The following is a 21,904-nucleotide window of genomic DNA, read 5'->3' on the forward strand; positions in this document are numbered from 1 at the left end:
AAAATATACAAAAATATATATAACTTTAAAATTTTGTTTCACAGGATCTGACGAGCAAGTGTGACGGCGAAACATACGTACCTCAATGTGTAATATGTAACTATACATATTGTTACACCTGACTATATCCATACTTTTCCCTTACTATTTGTGTACAGTGTACAAATGACGTCACGATTTTCTTAACGTTTGTCATAGATGTCAAAGTGATTACGCATGTCAAAGTGGAATTGTTTGACATAAAAATGTCATGGCGTCTGTTAAATTATGAAAGTTTCAGATGTTGTTTCTAATATGATTTTAAATGTAAAATTTCTGGATAGTGGTTTAAAAATATTTTACATTTACGTAAAATGAATTGTTTTATACTTTTTATGAAGGATTATTTGTGATTAAAGAAGAATAATTTGGTTGTGAATACAAATTGGTGGTCTTTAGTTAATGGCGGTTAACGGTAGTGCACAAATAAGTAGATGTTATTTTGAAATTACATATATTTTTTATAATTTTTTAATTTGGAAGACCTCGCGGGATAATACTTTTCGCTTTTTCGTAAGAAATTGAGGGGTTTTGGATTTGATTGCAAAAATTATTTTAATTAAAATGTGTCGTGACGTCATTTGACATTAATCTCGGTACTATTTTTGGTAAAATTTTAATTTTAATAATAATTGTATTGCTATTGAGAGGCTTTTGTTTCGGGAATTCTAAAATGTTTAAGATATTTATTTTTCTATATTATGTAATGTTTAGAGTTATGCAATTTTAAATCTTTATTTGAATAACATAAGAACGGATGTAGCTTGATAAAATAAGAATTTATAGTTACTTGAAATAATAAATACAAAAAATTATTGTACTAAAGCAAAAATACCATCTTTTTTGGCACAACATGACATTTATCTTTCTTATAGTGTTTCAAGTAATTATAAATTCTGTGTCTAAATTTAAACTCCTAGAAGCTATATCTTAAGGCTACACCATTGCTAAGAGTTACAAAATATATCCTCGAAAGTGACATGTTTGGAAAATAATGAAATGTTTTCAATACGTATACTATTACCTCGTTTTGACAGATAATAAAAAGTATCCACGTTTTTAAAATGTAAACAAAATATGATTAGTGCTCTGGTTTTTTTTTAATATTTTATCTATAATAACTGTGTTGTAACCTTTAAAATCTTTAGATTACATGATTAGTGAAACAGCACGGCAGGACGCAAAATTGTGCAAAATGGAGGACATATTTGATTTGACAGATTTGATTGTCTTAGTGCATTTATGTGTGTCAATAAATTCAATATAGCTAACTATAAGATGGTTTACATTGTGTCAAATCGATTCATACCGTTTGACATTGATTTATCCGTCGTGTCAAATCGATTCATACCGTTTGACATTGATTTATCTGTCGTGTCAAATCGATTCATACCGTTTGACATTATTTGACATTATCTCAGACACTTTGACATGTAATTTTAATACCTAGATCTCTTAGATAGTAGTCCGGGATACATCGCCCATTTTTGCAAGTGATTACTATCAAGCTAATTTTTCGTGAGTAGCTTTATTTTGATGAGATGCCCAATAATTTCATGTACAAAACTCTCGATTGTGGTAGCTACCAGAGGAAACAAGGATAAAATATTTTGGTATGATGGTTCTCAAATATTAATTACTAACTGAATGTTTTTTTTTGTTCAATCTCAAGATAATTATCTAAATTATTCGAAAAAATATTTGTCCTACAAAATCTATGGTTTGATCAAAGAGTCCCCCTTTCCAATGTGTATCGATAACGAAGTCATCATAAATGATTACTAACCAGCTGATTTTTTTATTTTCACTTATTTAATACTTAAATAATTCAACAGACATATTGTCCTACAAATTGCGTAATAAATATTTGAGAACCGTCAAATCAAAAATTTTTATCCTTGTTACCTCTGTAAGCTACCACAATCGAGAGTTGCGTACATGAAATTATTGGGCATCTCATCAAAATAAAGCTACTCATGAAAAATTAGCTTGATAGTAATCACTTGCAAAAATGGGCGATGTATCCCGGACTATAGGACATTCGCCTTCGCTATCGTTAGGTAAGAACTGTTGATCGGTTTGTGAGCTTCGTTTAATAATAAAGAAAAATTATTAAAATGTAAAAAATATTACGATTTTTTCGGTGCATAATGTATTGGCGAGTTTTTGAACGATTCTCAATCCCATGTGCTAAAAATATCAATTATGAGACAAATAAACTTATTAATCATTTTTATGACGTAAAACAGTTTCTGTAACTACTACTTACATAAGAAAAAAAACAAACATTAAGAATAAAAAAATAATTTGTAGGTATCACATCTCAAAAACTCGCTAATACACGGATCCGAGTATGTTAAGCTTATCTTCTGAAATTATACGGACTTATTTATAGAATAGGACAATTATAAAAACAAAAATATATCTTTATTATAACATTATTTTACAATTTTGCGGCGTGTGATTTAAATAATAATACGGATTCGTCTAAATTTGGTGTTAATTTTTAATTTTGGATTATTAAAATTTAGTTTTTATGGTTTTATTTTGATGACGCGCGGTAGATTAAATATATTTAAGACGCCAATGATCCAATTTTTAATTTATATTAATTATTTTGAAGACTTAAACGCTCACTATTTTAGTTTCTCCTTAATATATTTATAATTTAATTACTCTAAGGCTCGAATTCAGCGAAAGAAACATACTCAAATGAAAAATATAAAAAAAGTAATTGCCTCGAAATTTTTATGGATTGAAAAATAATTATAAAAAAATATAGATACAAGAAATGGTGCGTTAGAATGCTATAGATTATTTTCCAAGCTTTCCGCTAACGCTGATATTTTTATTAGATTCCATCGAATTTTTAACGTAAATCATCAAAAATTGGTGATTTAATATACCTTCATATCAATGTTTTCCTTCGGGTTAGTATTTTAAAGAGTCACGTACGATATAGAGAGAAAAATAAATAAAAAAAAAGCATTTCCTTAATGTTGTAATGACGCGTGAAATATTTGCGTTCGGTGCGTTTTTGAGATTTTAGTGATGTGTCCCTTTGAATGTTTCGAATGAATAATTCTTTATCTATAATATTTTTTTATGGTAAACTAAAAACCCATATTAATACATCTTTTACAGTTAAATATTCAGAAAATAATTCATATTCTTACAAATAATGACATATTGTGATCATGAGTACATTAATTAGATTATTTTGATAAAAAATTCCCGGTAACTTTTCTAATATAGAATTTAATACAAAGAACGGTTTATTAATATGGGTTGTCTTAGATTTAACGCATTTTTTAAAAAAGGTCGCTAGGATTGACTGAAATGAAAAAAATGTCATTTGTGTTGACATTTTATGACATGATTGTATTGGATTGTAATTTCATGTCATTGGCTGCATTTGTAAATCGTTTCTCGATTAGCAAGTGCGTCAAACCCGTTTATTCGTGCAGGCGATGACATAAAGCTGCGTGCACACTGCGCCACTAATATCTTCAGTGTTCACATTTTAAATATATTTATCGCGGAAATAATTTTGGTGGCGTAGTGTGTACGCGGCTTTTAATTTTTAATGTGAAGGAAACGCTTGTAAGGTAATTTGCAAGCGTTTTTGAGGGCACAAGTAGAAGGTACTTCGGTGTCTCTTGAAGTATATTGACTGTATGCGAGGTTGGACTGAGACTCCAAGGTGTAAAATTTTTAATATTTAATTATTATTAATCTGTTTTCTTAATTATTATTAGTGTTGCACGGGAATCTCGACGATATTAGAATATTTATTTTGCGGCGACATTCGACAACGATGGTTCATACGTTTCATTTTATATCCCCGATAGTCTAATATCTTCGAGTTCTATACATATGTATAAATTATATTATTATTATATTATATATATACGTTACGTAGACGCCATTCAACTCTAGTCTCCGCTGCTTAGAATAGAGAAATGTATGTAATAATTAAAAAGTATCTAGCGGTAAGGTTTATTGGTAATTTTTGGGCGGTTTCTGTGACTGTCAGGCGCGAGTCTGACAGCTGTCAGCGAGTGTGACGTCTGTCAGCGATCTGACGGCTGTCAGCGATCTGACGGCTGTCAGCGATCTGACGGCTGTCAGCGTTGCGTCTGACGGAGGTGAGCTGATACATCGCTTGGAACGTGGGTTCCGGAACACATTCTAGTCTACGAACAGCTTCCGTCTCATAGTTATATCGGTGACAGATTAAAAAAGTCGAGAAAATTATTTTTGACAAATAAAAATTATGTATAAAGTTGTTGTTATATTATACTTAGGCCCTTTTTTAAATGAGCATGTTGAGGCGATGCGCTGAATTTGTCTTATGTTACAAGGATGCACGCTCGGTTACGTTTTGTTTTGCGATATTTTTTTTTATATTTACCGAAATATGCACAATGAAATTTAAATAAAAGGTATTTGTCCTTATATTGTTGTTTTATTTTACTGGCCATCAAAATGATACTGGTCGCTATCCTTAATCCTAACTACCACTGAAAAATTATTATTAGCAAACGTTGTCCTGAAAACACCTTTATCACATAGAAGTATAAAAAATTGTTTTCGAAATCAGATTTACGAATACACAGCTACACATAGAAATTCATACAGATAGGTCAAGTCGTCAACTACATCAATTTCTATTCATTTACTATTGGAAAGAAATTAAATTAAAGCTATCATTATAAATTAAAGATTTTAAACGCGATTTATTCATTATATTATTTTCCCAGCGTTTCGCACATTTTGCAGCGAGCGTGTGCGAAACGTCTTAAAATCCGTTAAAATCTTTAATGTAAAATACTCGCTTAAAATCAAAAACTAGAAAATACTTTATACTACCTAAGTTTTTATAGTAGTTACATAACAACTAGTTATTTAAGATGAATCTAACATTTCTCAAGCTAACATCCATCAAGCTGTTAAAGAGCGTATGAAAAAACCTACATACATATTTTCGATTACAATTTATATACCTACTTATATCGACGGTACGTTCATCACATACATTCGAAAATCGTAGATTCCGAGGGCCGAGGCATAGGTAATTATTAGGTTATTATTAGTTACGAAATCAGCATTTGAAACCAGCAACCTTTTCAGTAAGTAGGTTACTTCCATTTCTAATCCAGTCTAGAAAATTTGACAATTTGACACCTATTTTAGGCATATTATAATTATGTTCCTATATCCTAAGTATGTAGGAACATTTATCCATGATTTTGAAAATCCTAAATAATTTAACACGCTTTTTTCATTCGAAATTATTTTTCCTCTATATTGTTTATTGTAATGAACTTACAAAATAATGATCATAAAATCCTATAAATGTTTAAATAACTGATATCTATTTAAAACAGAAATTTTGTTTCCGTACTTTTTTCGCTCCTCAACTTTCAACCTCTCTGGAGCCTTAGTCTATAATATCTTTTTCCGAAAGCCGAAAACGAAAACTTAACTTTGGGCTAAACGTAGTATAAATCTAGATAGAATATCTATAGACTTCAAGTTTATTTCAGAATAGAAATGTTTGCTTTCTATTATGGAAGTAGGTTTCATGTGATTTCGGAATTATGCATGATGGCACAGACTAATAACAACGGGTCACCATGAAATTTGACTTTGATTGCAAAGCATTAAATTTCGTAGTTTAGGTCGTAATTAGACGGAAAAAAAATATATGGCATGAAAAACTTTGCTTTTGTGCTTAGAAGACTGATTGAAGGAAATTTTTAAAAATCTCGGATTTTAATTTTTTATTGAAAATAAAACTATTGAAATAAAAATGTTTATTATTTTTATTAAGTTTTACTATCAAATTAGCTTACAGAGAAGTGGAAAATAACTTAAAAGTGCACACTTTTACTTTTTCTTTTATGTTCATAGCTACTTTCTCTCTATAAACCCCAAATATAGTCGCCCATCATGTTTTCATTGTATTGGCCTTGATAGCGTTGTTCAAAATTCATGATGTCCTGATGGAAACGTTCTCTTTGCTCTTCGGAATAGGCTCCCATATTGTTTTTAAATTTATCCAAATGAGCATGCAGCATATGTACTTTTAATGACATCCTGCAGCCCATGGCCTTAAAATTTGTAATTGGAATTTGCCTTTCCTTCCAAACACCTTTTACAATATCTACAAGCAACATGTGGAGCCCATGGCTTATCTTGATTCCGTACAGGACAGTCAAAATATGCTTCATAGGCTTCACAGAGAACGTGAGATGTCTTTAGTTCATATTTCACGTCTCGAACTTTAATAAATTGACCACATATAAAACAAAATGCATCAGAATCGTATTTGCACTTTCGTGACGACATTTTAAGTTATTCTGGGCTTGTAAATAATACCTGATGGTTGTTTACCACTCGGGTGCCATCTAGCGGCACAGTGTAAACGTTAATATCCCACTCTCACCGCGCGGTCTTTTTAAAAAATTAAAATTTATGAAAAAATTGAAAAATTAGTATTATTATTATAACTATCACAAAAGCAAACTTTATACCGAAAAAAGGTATTTTCTTTTCGTTTTTGTGCATAACTAACTGGAAAATAATAGTATAAACTTTAGGACAAAGAACGAAAATTTTTTTGTCGAGTCGTGTAATAATATACTACGTATACAAATGATGGTAAAATTTAAAAATTCGGACAATATGTACTCATGTGTCCAACAAATCTTTCAACAGATTATTTAAATTTATCTTACAACCATATAAAGATTTCCGTAACCCCTTATATTTTAAGTCGCATAGTTATAGGTACACGTAGCAAACTTGAATAATAATTAAGTATGAATTTAGATTTTCCATCCGAATTCCGCATCATAAATTCCATACAAAAGATTTTTTTAGTTCCACAACGCATCGAAATCGAATAGCAAATCGGGCACGAATTTCGCAGCCTTTTCATAACAACATTAACAGTATCTTTTACTGTAGTCACAATGCGTTTTGAGCAATTTATTCGCTATAATCTATATATGAGCGGTCTTTGAGCATATAATCAGTACTTGAGTATTTTATTCATACTAGTTTAAAGTTTTACTTGTAAGTACCTACTTTTTGTATGCATCATATTGCAAACAATAGAAATAAAAAAATGATCTTAAGTCGGGATTAGATTCTACTATTTTTTGGTTTTATGTGCCTATTCTTGAAACATGTATGTTTGTCGTGGCAATATCGTAGATTTGCTCACTTCATGAAATGATAAACCAGAAGCGAATAGCTTTCAGAAAACAAATAATATAGTAGAATATATAAATATAGTTATAGGATTTTAGACACATTTATTCTTGAACATAAGATATCCGCAGTTTCCACAGTACTCGTACTTCGTCGTAAATTCTTTGCTATGACCAGCTAGGTATGACTTTCTTCAATGTAATTGAACGATTTATGAAGTTTTTTACTGCGAGAAATAAAATTTTCGCCTGCGCCATCTTCACACATAAACACAGCGCTTGCATCGCCTCTACCAATAATTACTGTAACTACTTTAGGATTGCACATTTCATGAAAAAATCGCGTGTTTAGTTGCCCATATCGAGAAACGATTTCTTATCATTGATATGCTCAAACCAAATCATGTTGTGGCCGATAGACATTCAGCCATGTCAGCCATGTCAGCCATGTCAGCAAGAAATGCGGCCATTTCATGAAGTGAGCAAATCTTCGATATGGCCACGACATGTATATGTGTGTAAAATCCAATATAGACCACGATCTACATAGTATAAATTGGTGCTATATATACTGACTATTTGTATAACTAGCAACCCGCCCGCGGCTTCGCCTGCTTTGTTTAAACCCCTTAATGGAAACCTCTGTCGAGAATCACTATATCTAATAAAAAAACCGCACCAAAATCGGTTGCTTAATTTTGTAAGATTTAAGCACATGTAGAGATATAAGGCCAGGGAAAGCGACTTAGTTTTATACTATGTAGTGATTAATGAGACATCTTTCTGCAACGTGATCAAAAACGTTCAGCTGTTAAGACTACAACGACGAGTAGAAAGAAATGCCTACCTGCAGAAAATTACACTACTACTACATGGATAATTATGTAGCAGTCAATCTAATAATTCATTGTTGAAATTTAATGTGTAAACGTAACTAGTTTTAAAAATTTCTAAGGTTGAGAAATGACAGAGGAAATAAAACAACATTATAAACAATCAAAATATATTTTTAATAGGAACACAATAAATAATTATTACAATCCACAAAAACCACATTATCTTATACATTTTAAAAGATTTAATTTTATTAGAATTTTAAAAGCTTAAACTACTTGGCTTATTTACACAGTATAGGTAGTCTAGGTATTATATAGTATAAAATAATATAAGAAAATCTTTATAAGTAGTTTAGATGGAAAATATTAAGATTAATTTAAATTCATCGACATCAGAACTAATAAAATCGGTAAGTTTTATTATAAACTAGCGATCCGGCCCGACTTCGCCCGTAGTACATGTTTACGTTTTCTCTACATAAGAACCGTCCTCGTACTACAAAAACAAGTATCGAAATCGGTCCACCCGTTCACGCGTGATGCCGTGACCAAGGAAAACGGGTTTCATTTTTATATTTTATTATAAATTTTATTGCTCATTGAACATTATTGACGTAATGGTCATCACATGTAGGCGATTATGATAGTGATGTTTATTACAAAAAGATAGGTGATACTAAAAATACTTCCAATAACATTTTTAACCAAACCGAACCTAACAATAACATTGAAATTATTGACTGTCAATTGTCTGTCAACCTATTGACTGTCAATAGTCATGAGACATACTTATTTTAAATAATTTTTCATAATCTATTTTTCAACGTTTAATGTAAATAAACATATTTTCTTGCTATTTCGTTGTTTTCGTTAGGTTCGGTCAATGAAATTCACAACAAAATCATCCATACACGCGACACAAATACAAACCACACAAATCCATTACTTTACACCTGTCTGTCTGTCTGTCTGTGTATTTAACACTACGAGTGATACATCGTGAGTAAGCACTGACTCACTACACGCATGTAACGCTCCCACACCGACTTCAGGTCTGCTTCCCTGGTGACATATATATTTGTTAAAAACCTTATGTTAGATCCAATGTGATTTTTTAATACAAATCCATCCATAAACGACTTGCTGATAAATGATAATGTCTTAGGTTATAAATCAATGTTTTCATATTCGAGATATTTTGATAATTGTAAAAATTTCATCGTCAAACAGGATTAGAATTTGCGTCTTTCGAAAAAACATGTCTTTAATAAATCATAATGTGTAAAACAGTGGGGTTAATTACTTCCCTTATAATTCAAGAGCGACACAAGAGATTTTAATGATATTTGGTAGTTTTGTCTCCACGTGCATTGGCATACAAGAAACACCTCCTACTATGCAGACGACCCTAAATAAAAGAATAATAATTAATACACTATCTACATACCTAAGCACATCCATCTGCAGAGCGCACTGTTCGTACGCGCAGAGGAACTGCGCCAGGTCGGTCTTCGGCCAACTGCCCAGACGCAGCGGCTCTATGCATCTGTTATTGTATTGTACATTTTATTTATTTCCATAGTATTAAATGAATTTTTAAATAAACGACCAGTGTTTTATTTTTTAATTATTTTTTGTTGTATTGTTTAAGATAGATGGAAAGATAAGCGTTTTTTTTTCATGACTACAAAGGAAAACATTAATACAAACAAAAATCAAACCAATTAAACCAATAAAAATATATAAAAATTAAAATATTCTTGTGACAACTATTCGTGAGTGAAAATGCTTTTTCAGGCTACTACGGAACAGATTAGATAAAAATTAGAGATGAAACGGATATCCGGTAACTATCCGGTATCCGGCCGCCATAATACTATCCGGCCGAATACCAGGTAGCTACATTTACCTTTACAGATTAAAAAAAATAGCTGGATAAAAGAAACATATTTTTGAGTAATTTTTGCTTTATTTAGCAAGAATCACATTTCCCCGAAATCAATAATTATTGAATATGTTACGAAACTTGCAAGATATTATTTTACTTTATAATAATAATAATTCATTTATTTATTCAAGTAACCAGGACTCATTTTGTTAGTAACAATTATTATCTTAAAAATTATGTTAGTAAAAAATAAAACTTACTTTATAGGTATGTATTAAAATTATTGCAATTAGATTATTTATTATTAGATACATTACCTGCTTTTTTCGCTTCGCCGCCACGAGAAATATTAACATTGCATAATAAACAAAGAGCTAACTTTTTATTTTCACTGCTTATGTCAAAGTATTCCCATAAAGACGATCTTTTCTTCACCGATGCCATTTCTCGTTGCTAAATCTTTTAGACCTATGTATATATGTATGTACTTAAAATAATAAGAGCACAAATAAAATTATAACCTAAAAACGATCACGCACGTGTCTGCCCTGCATGCAATCAACACAATAATAAAATTGTACAATTGTTAGATTCACTCATCAACGAAAAGAACCGAATCGAACCGAGTCCATCCTATCGTTCGCGCGACGCCTACGCAAACGGCTAAGTTTCGCCGGATATTCGGCGGCCGGATATTCGGCTATCCGGCCATTTGGTCGGCCGAATATCCGGTATCCGGTATCCGGCCAAACTGCTATCCGTTTCATCTCTAATAAAAATCCGCTAAATTATTGTTTGGAATAAAATAACTTATCCATTTAAACTTATATTGACTGACTCACCTCTCAAGCAAGTCCACAAACAGCGAGCGCAGTTCCCTCGCGCGATGCAAGTTCACCGCAACACCCACCAGTGCGCGTGTGTACAATCTGTTAAACACAATTTATTATACAGGGTGTCCCTAGAAGTAGTGATATACTGAAGTTGGGATGTAGAGCGATTTGTCGTATTTTCGGAGTTATGACGCTTTTTTTAATTTTTCATCTATCGCCGAGTACGATGAGATTTTTACTCATGGTTATTGCGGTAGATGCTTGATTTCTGTATATATGATAATTATTAACATAATGTTACCTAAAATTAAGTTCGAGTTCCTGGTATGACTTTTCCAACAGCTTCGGTTTCAACCGCATGCAGATTAAACTGAAAATTACAAATATATGTTTAGAGGTTTACTATAGTGTCTGGTTTAAAAAAAAATATAAAATACATTTAGTTTAATTATTTTTACTAACATGCTGACTTGGGGACCAAAACATCATGCATTTATGAATTTTGTAAACGTTGCTATTGTAATCAATGATCATAACTTATATTCATTTTCTATTCTATTAGTTCTGTCGACTGTCACTATTCTATTCGTCAGTCAGTCAGTCAGTCAGTCGGTCAGTCAGTGAGCGGCACGTACTGCTTGTGCTCCTTCTCCTTGTCGAGCAGTATGCGCAGGTCGCGCAGCTCGAGCAGGAACTCGCGGTCCATCTCCGTGTCGTAGTACTCCGGGCTCGTGCAACTGTACGTCCAGCTGCCCATTATCGCCTGTTTACCAAGATGCCAGTCAGTCAGTCAGTCAGTCGGTCAGTGAGTGAGTGGTACGTACTGCTTGTGCTCCTTCTCCTTGTCGAGCAGTATGCGCAGGTCTCGCAGCTCGAGCAGGAACTCGCGGTCCATCTCCGTGTCGTAGTACTCCGGGCCCGTGCAACTGTACGTCCAGCTGCCCATTATCGCCTGTTTACCAAGATGCCAGTCAGTCAGTCAGTCAGTCGGTCAGTGAGTGAGTGGTACGTACTGCTTGTGCTCCTTCTCCTTGTCGAGCAGTATGCGCAGGTCTCGCAGCTCGAGCAGGAACTCGCGGTCCATCTCCGTGTCGTAGTACTCCGGGCTCGTGCAACTGTACGTCCAGCTGCCCATTATCGCCTGTTTACCAAGATGCCAGTCAGTCAGTCAGTCAGTCGGTCAGTGAGTGAGTGGTACGTACTGCTTGTGCTCCTTCTCCTTGTCGAGCAGTATGCGCAGGTCTCGCAGCTCGAGCAGGAACTCGCGGTCCATCTCCGTGTCGTAGTACTCCGGGCCCGTGCAACTGTACGTCCAGCTGCCCATTATCGCCTGTTTACGTTATTTTTTAGATAAAATATGCGATAAAAATAATAATACGAATGTCAAATTTCATTTGAGTAAGTGTAAGCGCAAACGGGCCACGGACCACGGCTACTGGTGACCGAAAACATATGAAAAAATTAGTCAAGTGGCTGTCGCTGGCCACTAGTAAACGATTCAATGGCTACTAAAATACTTTTTAAATGTTAACATTAAGATTGAGATCATAGCAAATTACGAACGCAATGTACATGTAACATACAATATAATCAATATTCATTATTCAGTTAGATTTTAAACAAGTAACCAGAGGCGGCTCGCCCTAAGGAGCGCTGGTGCAGTGAACTCCCATAAATAATTATAATAAAATCATACTCCTTAATTTCATTATACTAATATTAATTATTACTATTTAAAATCAATCGTAATCGTAAAAATCTACTGTCAATACCAATGAATATATTATGCATCATTCCATCATTCCATACACTTGAATAATACTGTATTTATACAGTAACGCGCGAAGGGGAGCGCTCACGATTGCGCTCCAATGAAAAAATATTTAGTACATTTCCTAATACGAAATCCAATAGGAGTGAAAGAGATGGTTTGCCAGTGCCCTGCGCGCGTGAAACAGAAGATTTTCTATGGAAAGATAGCAAAATTCGGTGCGCCGCTCCCGCAAACGTTGCCGGTTCGTTTTTACCGCCGCGCGCGACATTGCCACTCTCTATATTATAAACAAACACTCGACTCTCGAGTCAACTTCAATGCACGCGCGCGAATGCAAATTCGGGAATTTTCTAATTAAAATCATAAGATACGTGTTGAAATAGTCTGTAGTTATCAGTATTACTTGTGAGTGTGAAAATGAAAATTATAATGTGGCGTTCATTAAAAAGTGTGTTAAAACATTACAAATTCGGCTTGAATTGAAAGCAGGGACTGCCACGGCCTGAACTTGACCTTACGCAAAAATGTACGACAAAAACGAAAACATATACGCGTGTGTTTAAATCCGAACAATATTATGTGAAAACACCGTGGTTGTGTGGTTGTGATGAAAGCAACAACAGACATTTACGAATGTCTTGTCGCTTTAAGTTATAGATATTTTTGCACACCAAAAAGAAAGACGTATGTATTTCCTTTATAAGTAATTTTTTGATAAATGTACTGCTTTACACCATGTATTTTCAGTGTTTTATTTCAAGTGAACACCCATAAAATTTTGTCACGAGCCGCCTCTGCAAGTAACTAACCTGTGCACAATGGAAGAAATCGTTGAAGGACAAATACTGCAGTTTCCTCTTGGTCGTCTCGAAGCGCATACACGCCAGGAACACCACGGCGCCGTACTTTCTGCACACGTTTTATATATCCATGTAATATTAATGGTAATATTTCTATTGTTATGCGCGGTCGAGTAACAGACAGATAAACAGTTATTTCAAAGCATAATATTAAGGTTGTGTTGATTTGACATTTTTTTACTATACAGTCCTCGTTGATACATAAGGCTATAAAGTATAAAGCTGTTAACACATCTTTTTTGGCTTTTAGTTGTTGTATATATAAATGAATGTGTGTGCGTCTGCCATCTGTACGTGTTGTATTGTATGTATGTGTATGTGTGCGGCACCTAGAGTGTGTTAGCGTGCGTGCGTGTGTCTGTGTGTGTGTGTGTGTGTGTCACCTGGCGAGCGGCTCCGATATAAGGAAGGTGGCTCGCACGTTGGCGACGACGCTGCCGGGCATCTCCTCGACCGCCTTGAACACGCGCCGCACGTTGTCGAACTGCCGCCGGCAGCAGCGCAGCGGCGCGCCAGAACGGTCCGATACCTACGCGCGAGTTTGTTGCTTTTTATTTTACTTTTACGTGTTACGACTTTGCAATCAGTGTCATACATTTTATACTGCAAGCATTTAAATGCCTTAAGGATGTATTAATAACTAGAAAAACTTTAAAATAAAATGGTTAGTGATTTTTTTATACGTGGTATAGTATGTACTGTAGGGCGATATACCCAGCGGTGGGCTATGTGGCTAGTGTTGGAGGGATTTGTTGTAAAATCAAACTAAAATTTACACTAATTAATTTATTTCTAAAATCACTGCTATTATAACACTTTTACACTGTTATATAATTGTAACACTGTTACCGGCTAATGTTTAACTGTTAATGCTATTGTTAATAATTGTTATATTATATGTTAATTATTCTGTTAAATAAATGTTATGTTATGTTATATGTTTAATGTTAAAATGTTACGCGTCGCGACGGTAATATGTTATTTTAATAAATAATAAAAATATGAATTTAGTTTCAATATTGGCAGTCAGCTCCTAGTTATTTTGAAATGATTAGATTACACCATCGGCTGTAAAAACATCTCCGATTTTCATTCGATATTGCAATATTCATAGATAAATGTCATAATTGCACCGAAAAACCGTTGTAATGATATATCATGAAAATATATGAAATATTAAAATTGACCTAGAACAGAACCTGTGGGACACCCATTTGTAAAACTGTACCCGGCGAGGTTTGTTCTTCAAATAAAACCTTTGAATTCGGTTGGGTAAATAAGAGGCTATTGGATCTTGAGAATTACTATAGCTACCATAAAAATATAAGTTACTCAATAATTATTTAAGTTCTACTTAATCGAAAGCTTTAAACAGATCTGTTTAATCATTATTATGTAAATGATAGAAATAATATAACAAAATTCAATACAGCTAATTAAAACATTTTGTATGTACATATTTACTAAAATACATATTTAGTAATCTGTGTGGTACAAAAATTGTTAAATAAATAAATGAACATTTACAAAAGGAATAAACAACACTATAAAACTAAATTCCGCTCACCTCGTCTAAATCCTTTCTGTGCCGCGACGATAGCTTCCTTCCGAGCAGTTCTCGTATCACAGCATCGTCCAATTCATAGTATCTGGAAATTCATACAATAAAATGGATTATAAAAATAATAGATTTGAGCCCGCCGCTTTGCCCGCGTTTTTAAAGGAAAACCCGCATAGTTACCGTTCCCGTGAGATTTCCGGGACCTATCCTATGTGTTAAATTGTTAATCCAAGTTACCTCTCTCTCTCTCTCTCTCTCTATATGTGTGCTAAATTTCATTACAATCATTTCAGTAGAATTTGCGTGAAAGAGTAACAAACACACACACACATCCTCACAAATTGGGAATCATCCTGTCGATCACAAAGACGTTGCGTCTAAAGTATCTTCTGAATAATCCGAAGCTAGTCCTAAACTGGGTTTAAAAAAATTATTGCATTTTATACATTCCATACAGGTAAGTATTGCCATAGCAACATCTCGAGTAAGAGAACACCTCTTACTTGCGAAGTAGGAATAAAGGGAAGACTGCATTCCAATATCTCATTTATATATTTTTCAACTATTATTATAACTTACTTCTCAATAAGCATCTGTTTGGTTGGCTCGTCTATCTGGAAGATCATCTGCTCTGACAGTTTCGAAGGTACTGTGAGTAGACGCTCCATCAACGCAAATGTTCTGTGAACAATAAATTTGTATAAGTATTCAAAAATCAAGATTTTAACTAAATTAGATATTGCTGTTTGTTACCAAAACTCTATGACAGTTTTTGCATTGTAATTCTTTAAAAGTATGTCTTAGTAACATGGTAAGATTTGAACCCAATAAATTCAGATATTTTTGAGTATTTCAACTGATTATCACTACATAGTATTAAACAAAGTCGCTTTCTCTGTCCCTATGTATGTTTAAATCTTTAAAACTATGCAACGGATTTTGATGCGTTTTTTAATAGATAGATTCAAGAGGATGGTTTTCGTATATAATTTATTATAAGACATAGTGGGCGAAGCCACGGGTGGAAAGCTAGTAAATTATAAACTATAAAAAATTACCATACACTTACTCAACTGTGGAAAAATGTTTCAAAATGAGTATTTAATCACACAAATATAATTGTTATAGTACAGTACAATAGATTTCATCAAACCACAAATTCATTAGTCTCGTACACATACCTATAATGGTCAAGCACATCGCTAGCTATAAGCTCCACTGTGGCGCCGGTCTGCTTCGCCGCGGCGCGCTGGTGGAGCGTCGACACTGCTTCACTTGCTGCAAATTACATTATTATACATGTTATCAGGACTTTATATGTCAAGCTATGTACATAATATACAGTTTAAGATTCATAATTTATAATAAAGGTATGAAAATAAAACAAGTTTAAGTAGGCTATGGACTATGGTCAAATAAGTTTATTTTATTTTATTTTATTTATTTGGTCAACCAACATTTGTTTACAATGATTCTTAAATATAAATTTTACATAACATATTATAGTTCTTGCGATAAAGTAACAAATAATTAGAGGTTGACACAGCATGCGCCAATTATACAGAGTTAGTTCTTAAAAATAGGATACTAATAATATATATAATAGGAAGTTTGAGAATCTCTGTCCTATTGCAAAGATATTTAATATTTATCTACTAATAATAACATTGTATTGAATTAAGATCTAGCAAATAAATCTATTTCAATCGAGTGATTGATAAATCTTTGAATACAAATAAGAATATCATTACGAAAGTTAAGTTAATTGCAACTTATCTTTATAAGATAAAATCTGAAAAATAACTTACATGAACATCCCTCTATCCACAATTGATATATCTCTGGGTCTATAAGTGTGTAGTTCGACACAAAAACATCCACTTCGGTATACATTTTATATTATTTCTCTTTTTATTTATTCCAGATTTATTTATTTACAATTGAGCAGTGAGCAATAAAATTGACAACAGACTTATCACTCATAACAGCTGTTCCGCTTTGTTGACATTTGAAAAATGATACAGATACAGATTACAGATAATTTATCTAATAATATTATACATATTGTTTCGATAGGTAATTCGCACCTTTTATTTTATAAATTGAATTGCAATCTAGAATATAATTTAATTACTATCAAATAATCTGTACATTATGTTTAAAGCAAATTCTAACCACAATTTTTATGAACTGAAATTTTATACATTTTGACATATTTTTGACATTTGCGAAGATGTGTTCCTGAGTGTGTTCCAATTTCGGATAAAGTGTCGGAAATTTCAACACATCCCGCTCAAAATATATATTTATTCTCTCAAAGTAAACGAAATTAAATATATTATTAATATCACAGTTATCATATATTTTTCTTTTTATTAATTACAAAAATATAATTGATGACATATAAACAAAAATAATATAGTGTTTGTAATCCACTCAATGGTCATCATTCAGAACGCATCATAGCTATGATTGATTTTTTTCACAAAATAAATTCATTGGAATTTGAGTGGGAATCTACATTATCTACCTACTTTTATCTTTTTGTTTTGTAAATAACCTATAGATGAAGCTTTTTATTTTGCGTGGTTGTATCTCAAACGTCTGCCAACGAATTGGGAAACCAAAAAACACCTTGAAACGACTCAGTTGATGGATAAATGTTACGATAAAATTATTTAGTTTACGCCGACTGTAGACAGGTAATTTCATAAACATAATAAAGATATTCAAAATTAAGATTCAGCATGCTTATTAGATATAACAATTTATTCAAATTCGTCCTTCACTACGCTCAAGTTACAGAAATTCATTGAAATAACAAAGCAACCAATTTATCAAATAGGTATCCTATAATATGAAAATATTATAGGAATTACTAAGTACATACTTAAATACTTCATAATCGGCACTGGTATAAGTATCTACACTCTACAGTATTTTAAAGCACAAATAATATATGTAAAAGTATATAATTCCTGGATGTCTATATAAGTTAACTTTGTTATTATAAATAAGGTAAAAATGTACTTTAAGGGCCGTTGAGGGAGGGGGGTAAAGGGGGGGAGGAGGTGAGGAGGGGGGGAGAGGAACCCCCTCTGTGAAGGGGGAGGTGCGGAACCCCCCCCCCCTTTTCGAGAAAAATGCAAAACAATTTTTGAGGTTATGTTACGAAATGTAATAGGAAAAAGGGGGTAATGGAGAGGAGATTTGGCAGGGAGGGTTGGAAAAAGGAGGGGGGATAAGAATACAACATAAAATACAGTAATTTTTGACATTTTTTTTAATGGTTTCGGGAGAAAATGTAAACTTTTTTAAGGAGGGGGAAACGAGTGGGCTTCGCCAGAAGACTCACTTCGTCGCCCCCTCGCTTTACAAAAACACTCTAGTTGTGTGACAGACAAGACCACGTGGGATCGGGGTGCTCCGATTCGGATCTGCTACTCGAAGTGACCTAACTCGACTCAAGTCGGGGTGCTCTGATCCAGATCTGCTACTCAAAGTGACCTAATTTGACTCAAGTCAGGGTGCTCCGATTCAGATCTGCTACTCAAAGCGGGCTAACCCAATTGGTGTGCTCGATCTCAAATCGACTTTCGATTTTTTCTTTTATGGTAAAAAAAAATATTTAGAATTAACTGAATGTACTCACAATATTATCGAATTCCCTGAACTAAAAAAAATTCCTGATTTTACTGATAAGAGATCCCAGAGATTGTTTATTATGGTACCATTCTTGGGCTACATAAAAATGGATTTATATTTACATTGCAAATACAAATTTGAAAAAAATCGATTTTTCAGAAATCGATTTTTATATTGTGTCAGACACTGCCTTAGCTCCGGCGCTACGGGAAGTGCAGCCCTTCCGCCCTTGCGTGACAAAGCACGGTCGCCCGTACTCCGCACGGCTCCCGAGCTTTGTCACGGCGGGCGAGGGCTGCTCTCCCTCCGCGCCTCCGGCTTTTTACATACACTCTAGGGGTAGGGCAGACAAGACCACGTGGAATTCGGGGTTGACAGCTTCGGTTCTGTGGCAAGTCTAATGATAATGCAATGCTTATTTTAGCGTAACGTTTTTTAGCTAGATTCGGACTTTCGCAGCTTAATATTGAATACATAATATTCCATCATTGAAAAAAATTACATTTTACAAGAATTGTACTTGCAAAAACGAAACGCAACAAAAAAAACAAATGTCAAGATGGTTGCTCGAAATTGTATGAAAAATTATGAAACTTTGATAATTAATATCTAAAAAACTATAAATCTCCGCCGGTTAAGATTTTACGGGTCAGTTACTCAGGCATAGACCTTTCTCCAAAAAAATTTTGGTTGCCCAACTCGATGGCCCTTAAGGTACATTTTAGCCGTGATTTCTTTCATACTTTCTTCAATACTTACTCCTTAGAGCTTTTTATCTACAAGGTCACATTACTTTATCTGTAAAATAAAATCATGCTCACAATAATAATGACCTACACAAAACCAGATTCTATGATGTTATACTAGAAGTTTGAACAAGTTTCTCAGATGTTGAAAAGAATTATCATTCTTACTGGATTTTAATGTATACTTGATTATTTTCTCTACAGCATTAGATGTAGGTTCAAATCCTACTTCACAATCAATGTTTTTCAAATATTTGTAAATTCTTAACTAATAATAATTGTAATCCATTTACATAAGAAAACATCTCTACATTTTTTTATTAAGCTATTGCATAGCTTCTATTGCGGGCCTTGAGCGCGGGGACCGAATCGAGAAATTCCGTAACGAAAAAACCTCACGCTCCCTACTCCGAAAGGCTCGGAGGTGTGGCTTGAGGCATGCTATGCAATAGCTTTACCGCGGCAGTCCCCGAGTGCCACACGTCTTTTTTTAAACAATGTAACATTCATGTTTTCTTTCACAATTTCCAATAAAATTCATCTATTGTTCCAGAAAATGTCAGATTGTGATGAGCATAACCTCATAACAAGTGAGCCAGAGGGGGGGGTCACCAACATGTTTGCGAGTGTGTGGGTGAAGGTGGAGGTGGGGGAGGGGGAGGGGGGGCAGTCGAGCGCCGAGAACCATGCAGAGCCTGTTGTGTGAGTACGCTACTGATTATGAACTTTATTTTGGGGGTAAATTCATAGGGCCAGTAGGCCACTAGTCTTGTTTACAATAATTTCAAAAACTATATGCACCGCTGCTTATTGCAAACTTTATTAGATTGTGATTACTTATCGTATTCTTTTTATCCATTCCTAGTATGTATTATAAATTTTGATGTGAAAATTTATTAAAATCATTTTAAAACCGTTACATGTAATCCATTCAAATATTGGTCCTTATAGCTATTATTGAATATTTTTAATTTAAAGAATAATTAATAATGAAACACTATTTCATTTTCAGGAAGGTAAAGAAGCGATCCAAAAAGAATAAAAAGCAACTATTATCATGTGAAGAATGTGACTACACAACGCAACATAAAAACTGTCTGAAATTTCACATAATAAGTCACAGAGACGAAAACCCTCTCAGTTGTGATCACTGCGGTTACACCACGAAATACCCTACAGCACTTAACCGACATCGTAAAATGAGGCACCAACTATCTGCCGAAGAGAAACGTGCCATAGCCACATACAAGTGTGATTTCGAAGATTGTGAATATGTTACATTTTACCGATGGAATTTAAATGCACATAAACGTAAGCACAAGCTCGAGAAACAGCACAAATGTCCCAAGTGTGACTATCAGACAGCGTACAGGCATAACTTCATAAAGCATGGGAAAATACACAACGAAGGCATTTACTTCAAGTGTGATAAGTGTCCCTTTGTTACAAAGTTCGAGGGACACATTACAAGGCACTTAGCAAAAATACATAATGAAGTATCAGAAGGTGCTAATAAATGTGATTTGTGCGATTTTTCAACTAAGATAAAGTGGCGGTTGAACACGCACAAGCAGAGGAGCTTGCAGAATGACATAATAAAGTGTGATTACTGTGAATTCGAAACTATGTACATGTGCGAATCGAAGAAACACAGACAGAGGCATTTCGGTGAGATCTATAAAAACAAGTCGCTACAAATCGAACAAGAAACGCCTAAAGCTCCGCCTCACACTGAAATCGACCATGAAATGCCATACCAAGAAGACCACGAAACCTCGAAGGACCAGTATTTAATAGATCCCAACTGTCTCGACTGGAACAGCATTCAAGTGTTAGAGTCAGATGATAAAGAGCGGCCATTCATGTGCTTAATGTGTAACTATACGTCCAAATTCAAAGCAGCTGTCCAACGTCACTTTCAACGACATCACACGGGCAGTCAGAACCGTCCATACAAGTGTTGTAACTGTGATTTTTCCACCAAAACTAAGGACCAAATCGCTCTTCACAACAAAAGAAGTAAATCGGATAAAGTATTAACGTGTACCGCATGTGATTTTGTTACGTTCTTCAAGTGCCAACACGCCATGCACCAGAAATGCCACTACACGTTCAAATGCTCCATGTGTACATACTCTTGCAAGCAAAAGTACGACTTACAGAAGCATTATTCAGTAATGCACATGGGTAAAGGCTTGAAATGCAGTTACTGTGATTATAAAGCTGCGAGGAAAGAAAGTTTATTGTGCCACGAAGCGATACATACAGGGAATAAACCTTTCAAGTGTGCATATTGCAAATATATGTCGGTGAGACGCTCGTTACTCGATATTCATGTGAAACGGTACCACAGTGAAATTAAAACTGATGTGACTATTGTTAGTGATGACAAAATTGAATCGTTGAAAGTTCCCTTGCCGATGTTACTGGACACAATTAAAATGAGTGAGAATTTGCAGTGACGAGTGGGGTGTACGTAGCATTGTAAATATTATATAGAAA

General features: G+C 34.0%; 3 protein-coding genes across 3 annotated transcripts in view; 2 read left to right on the forward strand and 1 right to left on the reverse strand.

Annotated features, from left to right (window-relative positions):
* Asator (tau-tubulin kinase asator) overlaps window positions 1–1,496 on the forward strand; it is a 40,546-nt gene extending 39,050 nt beyond the window's left edge. The window contains 1 exon segment of the mRNA XM_090118467.1: window positions 45–1,496. The gene's annotated coding sequence lies outside the window, so the exon portion shown is untranslated.
* A 6,774-nt stretch (window positions 1,497–8,270) lies between these two features.
* Window positions 8,271–17,176, reverse strand: Fibp (acidic fibroblast growth factor intracellular-binding protein). The gene is made up of 11 exons (XM_090118594.1): window positions 16,820–17,176; window positions 16,193–16,289; window positions 15,591–15,692; window positions 15,018–15,099; window positions 13,834–13,979; window positions 13,400–13,499; window positions 12,019–12,146; window positions 11,118–11,186; window positions 10,826–10,912; window positions 9,543–9,641; window positions 8,271–9,157 (listed from the first exon to the last, which is right to left on the reverse strand). Exons 1-11 carry the CDS (start codon window positions 16,902–16,904, stop codon window positions 9,079–9,081), a joined length of 1,074 nt encoding a protein of 357 aa, XP_089974720.1. The 5' UTR covers window positions 16,905–17,176; the 3' UTR covers window positions 8,271–9,078.
* A 319-nt stretch (window positions 17,177–17,495) lies between these two features.
* On the forward strand, window positions 17,496–21,904 carry LOC149895858 (uncharacterized). The gene is made up of 3 exons (XM_090118655.1): window positions 17,496–17,713; window positions 19,956–20,104; window positions 20,415–21,904. Exons 2-3 carry the CDS (start codon window positions 19,959–19,961, stop codon window positions 21,862–21,864), a joined length of 1,596 nt encoding a protein of 531 aa, XP_089974781.1. The 5' UTR covers window positions 17,496–17,713; window positions 19,956–19,958; the 3' UTR covers window positions 21,865–21,904.

The sequence above is a fragment of the Colias eurytheme genome, chromosome 30 (genome assembly GCF_061535395.1).
Source record: "Colias eurytheme isolate Ceu_HAF_F1 chromosome 30, ilColEury1 Martin Lab GWU primary, whole genome shotgun sequence".
Taxonomy (NCBI): domain Eukaryota; kingdom Metazoa; phylum Arthropoda; class Insecta; order Lepidoptera; family Pieridae; genus Colias; species Colias eurytheme.

Coding starts and splice junctions, on each gene's coding strand:
- LOC149895858 (XM_090118655.1), top strand. CDS start 19,959: ATGTCAGATTGTGATGAGCATAACCTCATAACAAGTGAGCCAGAGGGG. Junction 20,105..20,414: donor AACCATGCAGAGCCTGTTGT/GTGAGTACGCTA, acceptor TTTCATTTTCAG/GAAGGTAAAGAAGCGATCCA.
- Fibp (XM_090118594.1), bottom strand. CDS start 16,904: ATGTATACCGAAGTGGATGTTTTTGTGTCGAACTACACACTTATAGAC. Junction 13,500..13,833: donor ATATCGGAGCCGCTCGCCAG/GTGACACACACA, acceptor AAACGTGTGCAG/AAAGTACGGCGCCGTGGTGT. Junction 9,642..10,825: donor TTTGTGGACTTGCTTGAGAG/GTGAGTCAGTCA, acceptor ATACAATAACAG/ATGCATAGAGCCGCTGCGTC.